At 48.2% G+C, this 12482-nt stretch overlaps 1 protein-coding gene across 1 annotated transcript in view; it reads right to left on the reverse strand.

The window, feature by feature from the left end:
- ADAMTS2 (ADAM metallopeptidase with thrombospondin type 1 motif 2) overlaps positions 1-12482 on the reverse strand; it is a 247565-nt gene that overhangs the window by 162441 nt on the left and 72642 nt on the right. Inside the window, exon 3 of the mRNA XM_025924101.2 lies at positions 6442-6601. Coding sequence (XP_025779886.1) covers positions 6442-6601 — 160 coding nt within the window. The remainder of the gene's footprint in view (positions 1-6441; positions 6602-12482) is intronic.

The following is a 12482-nucleotide window of genomic DNA, read 5'->3' on the forward strand; positions in this document are numbered from 1 at the left end:
GGGAAGATGAGGGTCCCTGGGAATCAAGCTCGGAGGCCCCTAGGCTTTCAGCTGCAACTCTGAGCTGGCTGGGCAGGGCATGAAGCCAAGTCTGGTATGAGAGCCCCCAGGTCTCCACCCATGAGGGCCAGACCCGGCTGTGGGGCTTCAGCAAGAGGCTCAGGGATGCCTAGGTTGGGGACACAGACAGAAGCCACCAGACACCAGCCAGGCCTGGGGTTCAGGGTGCAAAGCCAGGCAAGGGCCTCTCTCCCCACTCCGACAGAACCTCAGGCGTTAACATTTAGATACCATGGAGGCTGAATCATGGCCCCAGAATGTCCACAGCCTAATCCACACCCTGTAAGTGTTATCTTATATGGTTAGCAGGACTCAACTTACCCTTAACTTAATCACATTAAGGCTCCTGAAATGGGTAGGATTACCCCAATGGGACAAATGTAATCACAAGTGTCAGGGAGACCTGACTACAGAAGAGGAATCAGTGACCAAGGGAGCAGAGACCAGAGTGATGTGCCCAGCAGCCAAGGGATGCCGGTGGACATTAGAAGCTGGGAAAGGCTAGGAAGGGATTCTCCTCATTGATGCTCCAGAGGGAACCAACCTTATGGACATCTTAGTTTTAGCCCCTTAAGATCTATTTTGGATTTTTGGCCTCCACAACTGTAAGACAATAAACCTGTATTGTTTTAAGCTACCAAGCTTGTGGTAATGTGTCTCTGGAAACAGACCACAGAGAGGAAAGCCTCCCCGATCTGGCCTCCAACAAGTTAGCGGCCCCCTCCACACCCCTTTCAGGCCTCAGCCTCTCCCTTATGCCTCACACTCACTGCATCACCAAGATTGGCCTGGTCATCTACCTACTATTGAGTGGAGCCTTCCCATCCATGGCCTGTCCTGACAGGACTCCACTCTCTCTCCGTTGCACCCCACTCTGGACTCCCTGCCTCCAACCTGGACCACAGATGGCTGGCTGTGACACAGAACTATCTCAGACTCCTTTCCTACTGAGGCCTCCCACTGCCTGCAGGACGCCATCCATGCTCTGGAACATTCCAGGCTGCAGACCCTGCCAGTTCGTAGCATCAGCCTGGCCCCCCGGCTCCTGGCCCTGTACTCCTACCTCCAGCTTCACTCCTGAGGCAGCCCCTTCCCTACTCCTCAGAGGCCTGGGGAACTCCTACCTTGCTTAAGGCAACGTCCCGTGATGGATGGAGATATGCAGCGGGTCAGCAGAGGAACCACTGTGGGCCACTGGATGGAGATTGCAGGCTGGCCACATGGAGGAGCCACTAGGAGGAGCACACAGTGCCAGCACCCTGTCCATGCTCTCTCGCTGGCTTTCCTTGGCAGCAGGAGGGCAGAATGCTCCCGAGGGCGGCATGCCTCCTCTGCCCGCCAGGGAGGATGCCGCAGCCTGACAGCAGCGGGCAGAGGCTTGGCACGGGCTGCTTCCGAGGAGGCAACAGCCAAGGTCACGAGCACTGAGCTGTCTGACTTCTCTTCCTTCAGCCAAGACTTAGAGCAAAGCAGGCAGGAGGACACAGTGGTCCATGGGCAGTTCTGTGGGACAGAGACCACCCACCTAGCAGGGGCATGAAGCCCCTCCTCCATCCTGAGGGCATGTGCCGGGACTGCAGGGGGCCTAGCAGAGCACCCCCCCACAGAAGCACAGAGGACACTTCCGTCTCTGCATCTCATAAGCACAGGTGGCCAATGGAGGCCATGTCCTATTTGGCTCATACGGAGCTTTTTAGAAATTTGAAGCAATATTTTTAAATCATGAGAGTTCACATGAAAGTTCTGATGTCTGGATTCTCTTGACAGTAAGAGGATCACTGTCCCAGAGCCACACTTCCACCAGGTCATGCTCAGGGGAGCTAAGCAGGGGCTACCCCTGTGGACGAGGCCTCCGGTCAGCTCTGTGCCCACGACGAGGCCATGGCTGGATGCCACATGCCACCACATTCACGCTACTGTTTGCCTTTTAGTAGAGACATATTCTCTGTGTCAGTCATTGCTTGTTTTTTTTAACTTATTTCATGTTTATTTTTGAGAGAGAGACAGAGTGTGAGCAGGGGAGGGGCAGAGACAGAGGGAGACACAAAATAGGAAGCAGGTTCCAGGCTCCAAGCTGTCAGCACAGAGCCCGATGTGGGGCTCAAACCCGTGAACTATGAGATCATGACCTGAGCCCAAGTTGGACACTTAACCGACTGAGCCACCCAGGCACCCCTGTGTCAATCATTTATATCAAAAGGAGGGAAATGAAAGTCAGGCCAAGGATGGGTGTTGCTGTTTTTCTTACTCTCTGCCACTGTCCTCACTGACACTGTACGCTGGGTCCTGTTGGCCTTGTGTCTTGGGATGGCAGGGCTTTCTGCTAATGGCACCATGTGCCTGACGGAGAGACCACATGCCCAGCTCATGACCCAGGGATCTCTCCCACCTTGTGGGGATCTTCAGCCTCCCACAGACAACCAGGCGCTTAGTGTCAGTGGCAAGGCCAGCTTTGTGCACGTGGTCTTGGGGCCAGCCTGGCCACAGAACGGCCCAGCTTCTCCAGGCCCCACAGTCTGGCAGAGGCAGAGGGAAATGGCCCTGCCTGAGCTGTGCCTGAGCACTGTGCCCCAAGAAGAAGCGAGGGGTGCCTGCTCCTCTAAGGATGAGCATCCCATTCACTGCACAGATGGCCCTGCTCGACAGGGCTGGTTCACTTCCTCTGTAAGCTGACTGGTGGCCCCCAAGATTCCTAGGACCTGTGAATGTTACCTTATATGACAAAAAGGGACTTTGCAGATGTGATTAGATGACAGACCTTGAGATGGGGGGAGACCCTTCGGGATCATCTGGATGGGCCCCTTAATGCAATCACATGCACTCTTACCAGAGGGAGGCAGAGGGAGACTAAACACACACACAGAAGGGGAAGAGGCAGTGTGACCAAGAGGCAGAGACTGGAGTGATGTGGCCACAAGCCAAGGGACCCCAGCAGCCACCAGAAGCTGGACAAGACCAGGAGCAGATCGCCCCGCAGCCTCCAGAAGGAGCATGGCCCTGCCGACACTTGGTTTCTGCCCAGAGACGATACTCCTGTCGGACTTGCGCCTTCCAGAACTGGGAGAGGATAACGCACTGCAGCTGTTTTAAGCGACCCAGTTGGCGGCAGTATGTCGCGGTAGCCAGAGAGTAGGAGGGAGTGACGTGCCAGGGTCACCGGCTCAAGTACTAGGCAGGGCTTCCGGCCCAGACTGGGGCTCCTCTTCCCACACCCGCTGGCCCTGGCTCCCCCTCCACAGCCCCAGACAGAGTTGACAGATGGCAGTCAGGGCAGGGCTCAGGCATAGGCCCGGAACTCAGAGTGGGACCCCATCCACATATGTGCCTAAGTGCAAAAGTGCATGCACACACCCGTACAGGCTCACAAAAACCAAAAAGGCTGATGTTATATAGTCCCCCCAGCAACATACTCTCCCAGACACAGGGCTGGCTCAGGGCAGGGACAGAGAATGAGGCCAGGTGCTCCCGAGTGAGGCCTGGCACAGAGGAGGCCTGGAAATGCCTCCGCCACCTGTCCCCAAAAGGCCACCCTGGCCCCCTGGCCTCAGCTCTGCCCTCCTGCCCCTTCTGGGCTCCTGGGTCCAGCAGGGCTGAGCAGAAACACTTCTGCAACGTATGTAGGGCAATCAGGAGAGAAAAGGTCCCCCCTCCTCTCTCTCAAGCCTTTGTTCACCCTAATACCCTCTTCCAGGGCCCAAAGGCAACACTATTATATGCTAAGCTGCTCTGAGCACATGCCAGACCCTGGCCTGAGTCTGGCAAGACACGTGAACACCTTCACTTTCCATCCTTCTTCCCTGGGTAGTCTGCAGCCCAGCAACTGACCTCAGATGATGGAGACTATTCGTGATAACAATTCTCTGAGGCTGGGTGACCTCCTGAGAGCACCCCAGGAAGGCTGTTAGGTGCTCAGAGAAAACAGGACAGTGTGTCTCAGCACCCGGGAAGGGCTGTGTGGGACACACCTACCCACCCCCAATAGGCACCCCTACCCCCAACCCCACACCCAGTCAGATGCCACCACCCCCCCCCCCCCAGACTGGAAGACCCAGAACAGGTATTTTCCCTTCCCCAGAGAACCTATCATATGCATGGCCCATCATGGGAGCTTCAAACCTGCTTCCGGAAGTTGCCTTGGGAGAGGGTAGGGAGGTGGGGGGGAAGCCTCAAGTCAGCACCTCCTGCTTGTTTCAGCCACAGCCACACTGATATATCAGAGTCCCCATCAGAATTCACTAGAAGAAAGGATCCCCTGGCTTACACACACACGCGCACACACACACTATGGGCCTGGACAAGGCCCAGGCTAATGGAAAGCTGGACTGTCTAAGTTCACCGTGGGCCCTCAGCCCAGCCCCAGCATAACTTGCGTCTGGACCCCCTCCAGCCAGTGAGTGGGCCTCAGTCCTGAGTGAGTGGGAACAATCAGGCACATCCGGTGAGAAATGTACTCTCACTGTGTGGGTGGACCAAGTCACCCGCACAGGGTCGTGCTGACACTGGGCATGGACATGACTGAAAGGGGACTTGGCCCCAGACCCTGGGCCTGTGGCCTGGACCAACCACCCACAGCCCCACAGCCTGGAGCCTACACGCCCAAAGCCCAGGCCTGAGGTCTAAGGTTCAGGCTGGAATACCTTCACCACACCCCACCACCTTCTAGCACAATCTCAGCCTCCAACCCATGAAGCCAGCTTTTCCCAGCATCTTCTAAGGCCACTGGTTTCTAGGTTTGTTTGTAGTTTGAAATTCCTTTCCTGCATCCTGAGTTCTAACAATAGGTGGCGGGAAGGGAGGACGGATTTAACAGAAGGTACCAAAAGACCAACAGAAGCCCAGAAAATAAGGCAAAGCCGGCAAGGCCAAGGGGGAAGGCTGCCACATTCAGGAGATAGGCACCACATGGAATCTGGAATTGGAGCGAGCCCAGAGCACCTGACAGCCCCTCTTTGCAGGCTCTACCTCACCTAGACTGAGCAGAGCCCAGAAGCATCAAGCCGAAAGCCCTCAGCTCTCTGAGACACAGGCCCTTCTGATCACAATGGACAGAGAGAGGCCCAAACTTGCCCAAGGACAGCTGGCCAGTATAGTCCCTTATCCCTGGTCCGGGGCATTTCGCCTGCCCTATTTTCACTCTTATGCTCACACTCTGGGGTCATTCTCCATTCCTCCCCCTGCGGAGAAGCCCATGGGTAGGAAAGAGGCAGGAAGGCTGAGCCTGAAGAAGGCATGGCAGACAGCAATTCATCACCTGGGAAAAAGGGTCCGCCCAAAGTATTGATCAGCTCCAGAGAGCGCTGAGCTTCCTGACGGAACAATTGCTTTGCAAAGGTATCTGTTGCCACTCCTTGAAATTAGAATGGTGCCCTGCCAGCCTGCACCCAATTTATCTGTCAAGCTGGGCAGTCAGAGAGACCTGAAATAAATGAGCCTGGGCGGCTTCGGGTGATGGGAGTGTCTCGGCAAATCACAGCATGGATGGGCTGGCCCAGCAGGGCCTTCGGGGCTCTCTGTACACATGCAGATGAGCCTGACCTAAGGCCCAGCTGCCCTGACCATCTGCAGCCAGGGGTCCATCAGGACCAGAGGCTGGGGGCTGAGCCTAGCCTAGGCACAGGCAAGGCAGCCTTATCTGGTCCCTGGGGCCCTGAGGACCGTGAGGCCTGCTAGGACCATGGTCAGACCCCAACCTGGCCTTGCTGCAACCCAGCACCCAAGATCCCAAGAAGAGAGGGGAGGTTTGGGCTGGAGGTAGGCCAAGACTCCTTGAAGGGTCTGAGGGGCTACAGCCAGCAGCTGTCACCATGCCCATCCAGAAGCTCCTTCCATGCTCCTGGGCCCAGAGAGCACCTTGGTTCCAAGTTGAAAAAGAAAGAAAAAAAATGATCTGAGTCTGTGTACAGGCTGCCGAAGCTGCTGGGAGCACTTCTGGGGTCTTCATCATGCCCTCCCCTCCCCTCGCGGCATCTGGCTATCTACCAGAGGAAGCAAGGTCCAAATGGGGCCTAAAGAGAGCTCAGGACCCTTCTCTGGGAGTGGCCTGGAAGGGGCAGTCAATCATCACTGCAGGGAAAGTGGACCACACAGAAGGAAGGAGAGGCTGTCTGGGGCCAGCAGATATCTTCTTCAGAAAAACAGGCTCAGACATGGGCACCGAACTTGGGCCCAAGTGCAGGCCTAGTCTGTGCTTCCCCGGCTCCCTGACACTTGCTGGTTGTGGCCCATGTGCAGCCACAGCAGAGCCCCCCGCCCAGCACCCCAGTACTCCCACCATGCCATGTGGTCAGTGAGAGCAGAGCTCACGCTCAGCCTGGGACCAGGCCTGCAGAAGGGGTGCCTGGGTCCCCAGGGACACAACCAGGGCTTACCAAGCAGCCTTACCTGTGTCCAGGGCCTGTGGCCCCCCCAGAGTAGGGGATCTGGGAGTGGGTGGCCGGCGATACACCACATGCACACGGCCCTGCTCAGCCTCCTCAGCTGCCAGCCCCTTCTCCAAGGGCTCGATGAAGAACTCCTCCTCTTCCATACGGATCAGGCCAGCCTGTGGGGCAAAAATGAAATGGTTCAAATTCCCAGAGCACAGCAGACAGACCAAGGAGGGGTCCCAGAGGGAAGAACCTCCCACCAGACTGATAGGACCAGAGGGACCCTGCCCAGCACCCCAGCTAGGTGTCAGGCTGAACCCCAGGCCGGGGTGGGGGTACACACATGTGACCCCAGAAGTCTCATCTGCCCAGAGCCTCCACTTCTAGTCACTGAGGCCAGAGCCCTGGAGGGTGGTGAGTCTGCGTGAGTCTGAGTCACCCCCACGCCCTCCCCCCAGAAGCCCAAAATCCAAGACAAAGGCCAAAACTGTCAACTGGGGACTACATCTGCTGCAGACATGGCCAGCTGGACCAAAACAGTATTTTCAAAAGTTCTGAACCCGACCCTCAAAATGATGAGATTTCGGGTCTCAAAACTGGACTATTCCAGCTTCCCTTGTGAAACACACGCTGACCACAGTGCACGCTGCCCAGCGGTGCAAGCCACGGACACAGCATGCAGCTCTGAGGCTGGCCACGGTCCCCATCCCCCACCGTCTACCCCTACCTATACCTACATCAGTCACCGGCCCAGACTCCGCAGCAACTGGACTGCTGTCTCCCCCAAGACCGGCTGTAGCCGCCTCCCCCCTCCCCGTGCTGGAAAGCCGTCCCTGGACCCCTGTCCCTGTCAGGATTCAGGCTGCTCTGTACTGTGGCATCCAAAACTCTCAGCTTCCCACTTGCCCCCCACCCCCACCCCCACCCCCAGTCCCTAACTCACACACCTCACACCAGTGGCCGGGACAGCCCCTCCTTCCAATACAGCACTCACAGCTAGGCCTTCTCACCTTGGCCATCTGGCAAACTCCCCTTCTTCCTTCAGCACCTCGTTCAGATCCCCCAACTGCAGGCACAGGGCCCTACCCTCCCTTTGGCCATCCGTCCAACTTCCATGCTTTTGATTTTCAATCTATTATCCATAAACTGGTGGTCTCACACTGGGGGGCCCCACTGTGTCAACCTGCAGATACATTTCCTTTAGATCACACATTTATGACCCATTCAGGGTTCTGGGTGGTTTTTTTAAAACCATTTTACTGAAATATGATTGGCATGTGAAAAGATGTGTACAGTTAATGTATACAACTCAATGAGTTTGGGAATAAGTATCACTCATGAAACCACCACCATCAAGGGCATAAACATATCCATCACCTTCAAGTTATCTTCCCACCCCCTTTATTATTATCATTTTCTCATGGTAAGAACACTTCATATGATATTTGACCCTCTTAGCAAATTGTAAGCATATGATAGAATATTGTTAGCTACAGGCACTGTGCTATATAATAGATCTCCAAAACTTATCTTGCATAACTAAAATTTTGTACCATCACCTCCCATTTTCCCCTCCCTTCAGCCTCCGGCAACCACCATTCTACTCCACTGTTAGAAGTCTGAGTATTTTATTTTATTTTTTTTTAAGTTTATTTATTTTGAGAGCAAGCATGAGCAGGGGAGAGGCAGAGGGAGAGAGAGAATCTGAAGCAGGCTCCACACTGTCAGCATAGAACCTGACACGGGGCTTAATCTCATGAACCATGAAATCATGACCTGAGCTGAAATCAAGAGTCAGATGCCCAACTGACTGAGCCACCCCAGGTGCCCTAAGTTTGAATATTTTAGATTACATTTGTCTTTCTGTATCTAGCTTATTTCACTTAGCATAGTATCCAGTTTCATCCATGTTGTCACAAACAGCAGGATATCCTTCTTTATAAAGGCTGAATAATATTCCATTGTATATACAAACCACATTTATCAACCTGCCATCTACAGATGGACATTTAGGTTGCTTTCTTGCCTATCATGAATAATGACACAATGGATATGGGAGTGCAGATATCACTTCAATATTCTGTTGGCATTTCCTCTCTATATATACACACAAGTGGGACTTCTAGATCATACAGTAGTTCTATTTTTAATTTTTTGAGGAATCTCCATAGTGACATAGTGACAGAACCAGCTCACATTCCTACCCACAGTGCAGAAGGGCTCCCTGTCTCCACATCCTCACCAACACTTGTTATTTCATATTTTTGATAACCATTCTAGCAGATGTTATGCGACATGGTTGGCTTTGATTTGCATTTCCCTGAGGTTGAGCACCTTTTATGTATTTATTGACCATCTGTATGTCTTCTGTGAAAAAAAATGTCTAATGCAAGCCCTTTGTCTATTTTTTTAATCAGATTTTTTTTCTGCTTTGAGTTGTATAACTTCTGTATGTATTTTGGATATTAACCTCTTATCTGATACATGCTGCTTTGCAATATTTTCTCTTATTCCACAGGTTGGCTTTTCATTTTGTTGATGGTTTCCTTTGCTGTGCAAAAGCTTTTTAGTTTGATGTAGTCCCACTTACTGATTTTTGGTTTTGTTGTTTATGCTGTTGGTGTCATATCCAAAAAATCATTGCCAAGACCAATGTCAAGAAGTTTTTTCCAATATTTTCTTCAAGTTTTATGATTTTACGTTGAAGTCTTTAATCAATTTCGAGTTAATTTTTGTGAGTGGTGTAGGACAGGGGTCCAATTTCATTCTTTGGCATGTTATTATCCAACACTATTTATTGAGGAGATTATCTTTCCCCATTGAGTATTCTTGGCTCCTTGGCCAAATATAAACTCACTGTGTTATGTGTGGGATTATTTCTGGACCCTCAATTCTGTTCTATTTGTCTATGTGCCAGTATCATACTGTTTTGATTACTATAGCTTTGAAATGCAGTTTGGAATCAGAATAATGCCTCCACCATTTTTTGTTTGGCTATTTGGGGTCTTTGGTGGTCCTATATAAATTTTAGGATTGGTTTTCTATTAGAATTTGGAATTTTGATAGAGATTCCATTGAATCTAGACATGGCTCTGTGTAGTATGGACATTTTAACATCATTAACTCTTCTGATCCATGAACAAAGTACATCTTCCCATTTATTTGTATCTTCTTCAGTTTCTTTCATCAATATCATTGTGTGTGTGTGTGTGTGTGTGTGTGTAGATCTTTCACTTCCTTGGGTGATGTGATGTTGTGTTTAGATGTGATTGTAAATGAGATTGTTTTCTTCCTTTGTCAGATAGCTCACTGTTCTCATATAGAAATGTAATTGATTTTTGTATGTTGATTTTTGTATCCTGAAACTTTAATCAATTTGATTAAATCTAACAGTTTTCTGATGGAGTCTTTAGGATTTTCTGTATATAAGATCATGTAACCAGAAAATAGAGACAATTTTACTTCTTCCCTTCCTATCTGGATGCCTTTTATTTCTTTATCTTGCCTGACTATTCTGGTTAGAAGTCTCACTACTGGGGCACCTGGCTGGCTCAGTTAGAAGAGCATACAACTCTTGTTCCTGAGGTCAGGAGTTCAAATCCCACATTGGGCGTAGAGATTACTAAATAGTAAATAAGCTTAAAAAAATTGTTCCAGTACTAAGTTGAACTGGAGTGGTGAGAGTGGGCATCCCTGTCTTGTTCATGATCTTAGCAGGAAAGCATTTAACATTTCACTATTGAGTATGATAATAGCTGTGGGTTTGTCACATACAACCTTTATTATGTTGAGCTATGTTCCTTCTACACCCAATTTGTTGAGAGTTTTATCATGAAAGGAAGTTGAATTTTGTCTAATGCTTCTTCTGCATCTATTGGAATGATCATATGAATTTTGCTTTTCATTCTGTTAAGCTGGTGTATCACATTTATTGATTTGCATATGTTGAAACAACCTTGCATCCCAGGGATAAATCCTACCTGATAATATGCATGATCCTTTTAATGTGCTATTGAATTTGGTTTGCTAGTATTTTGTTGAGAATTTTTGCATCTATGTTCACCTGGGATATTGGCCTATAGTTTTCTTTTCTTGTAGCATCCTTTTCTGGTTTGGGCATTATAAAATGAGTTTGGGAGTGTTCTTTCTTCCACAATTTTTTGGAAGAGTTTGAGAAGGACTGGCATTAGTTCATCTTGAAATGTTTGGCAGAATTTAGTTGTGAAATCATCTACTCTGGGACTTTTCTTTGTCTGGAAATATTTTTGATTATGGGTCCAATCTCCTTCTCATTACTGGTCTGTTTAGACTTTCTATTTCTTCCTAATTCAGTCTTGGTAGATTATATGATTCTAGGAATGTATCCACTTCTTCAAGGTTGTCTAATATGTTGTTGTATACTTGTTCATAGTATTCTCTTATGATCCTTCATATTTCTGTGATATTGGTTATAATATCTTTTTAAATTTTATTTACATCTTTATTTGTTTTTTTTCACCTTTTTATTGTTTTTCTATTCTCTACTTCATTTAGTCCTGAAATGATCTTTGTTATCTCCTTCCTTCAGCTAACTCTGGGCTTAGTTTGTTTTTCTTTTCCAAGTTCCTTGAGGTGTAAAGTTAGGCTGTTTATTTGAAATCTTTTTTATTGTAGGTATTTATCACTATAAACTTCCTTCTTAAGGAAAAAAAAAAGAAGTTAGAGTGGAAGAGAACCAAAGCATAAGAGACTCTTAAAAACTGAGAACAAACTGAGGGTTGATGGGGGGTGGGAGGGAGGGGAGGGTGGGTGATGGGTATTGAGGAGGCCACCTTTTGGGATGAGCACTGGGTGTTGTATGGAAACCAATTTGACAATAAACTTCATATATTGAAAAAAATAAAAAACAAAAAACAAAAATAAAATAAACTTCCTTCTTAGAACTGCTTTTGCAGTATCACATAAGTTCTGGTATGTTGTGTTTCCATTTTTGTTTGTTTCAAGATACTTTCCTTATTTCCTTTTTGATTTCTTCTCTGACCCACTGGTTGTTCAAGAATGCGTTGTTTAGTTTCTGCATATTTGTGAATTTTCCAGTTTTCCTCCTGTTGTTGATTTCTAGTTTCATACCACTGTAATCAGAAAAGTTACTTGGTATGATTTACATTTGCTAAGATTTGTTCTCCACCCTAACATGTCATCTGTCCTGGAGATTGTTCCATGTGCACTCAAGAAGAATATGTATTCTGCTGTTATTGGATGGAATGTTCTGTATACATGTTAAGTCCATTTGGTCTAAAGTATGGTTCAAGTCCAATGTTTCCTTATTGATTTTCTGTCTGAATGATCTATCCACTATTGAAAGTGGGGCTACTATTATTGTATTGTTGTCTATCTCTCCCTTCAGATCTATTAGTATTTGATTTATTACATTTAGGTGCTCTGATGTTGAGTGTATATATACATTTATACTTCTTATATTCTCTTGATGACCACTTTACAACTGTATAATGACCTTCTTTTTCTCTTGTTACAGTTTTTGACTTAACTCTATTTTATCTATTATAAGTATAGCTACCCCTGCTCTGTTCTGTTTTCATTTTCATGGAATATCTTTTATCATCCCTCCACTTTAAGGCTAAGTGTGTCCTTAAAGCTGAAGTAAGTCTCTCGTAGGCAGCATATAGTTGGGTCTTCCTTTTTTTTCAATCCAATCAGTCACTCTAAGACTTTTGATTGGAGAATTTAACCCATTTACATTTAAAGTAATTATTGATAGTTAAAGACTCACCAAAGCCATCTTAATTGTTTTCTGTTTTATAGTTCCTTTGTTCCTTTCTTCCTCTCTTGCTGTCTTCTTTTGTGAGTTGATGATTTTTTACAGTGGTATACTTTGATTCTCTTCTCTTTATCTTGTGTGCATCTCCCATAGGTTTTTGTTTTGCAGTTACTCTGAGGCTTACTCATCTTACAGATATAATAAATGTTGATAACATCTTAGTTTCTTTTTTTTTTTCAAAATCATTGTTATTTTATTGAAATGTTTCACCATTTGGAGATGTAAGGCTAAAATAGGAC

This window comes from Puma concolor, chromosome A1, assembly GCF_028749965.1.
Source record: "Puma concolor isolate L17-30 chromosome A1, mPumCon1.1.hap2, whole genome shotgun sequence".
Taxonomy (NCBI): domain Eukaryota; kingdom Metazoa; phylum Chordata; class Mammalia; order Carnivora; family Felidae; genus Puma; species Puma concolor.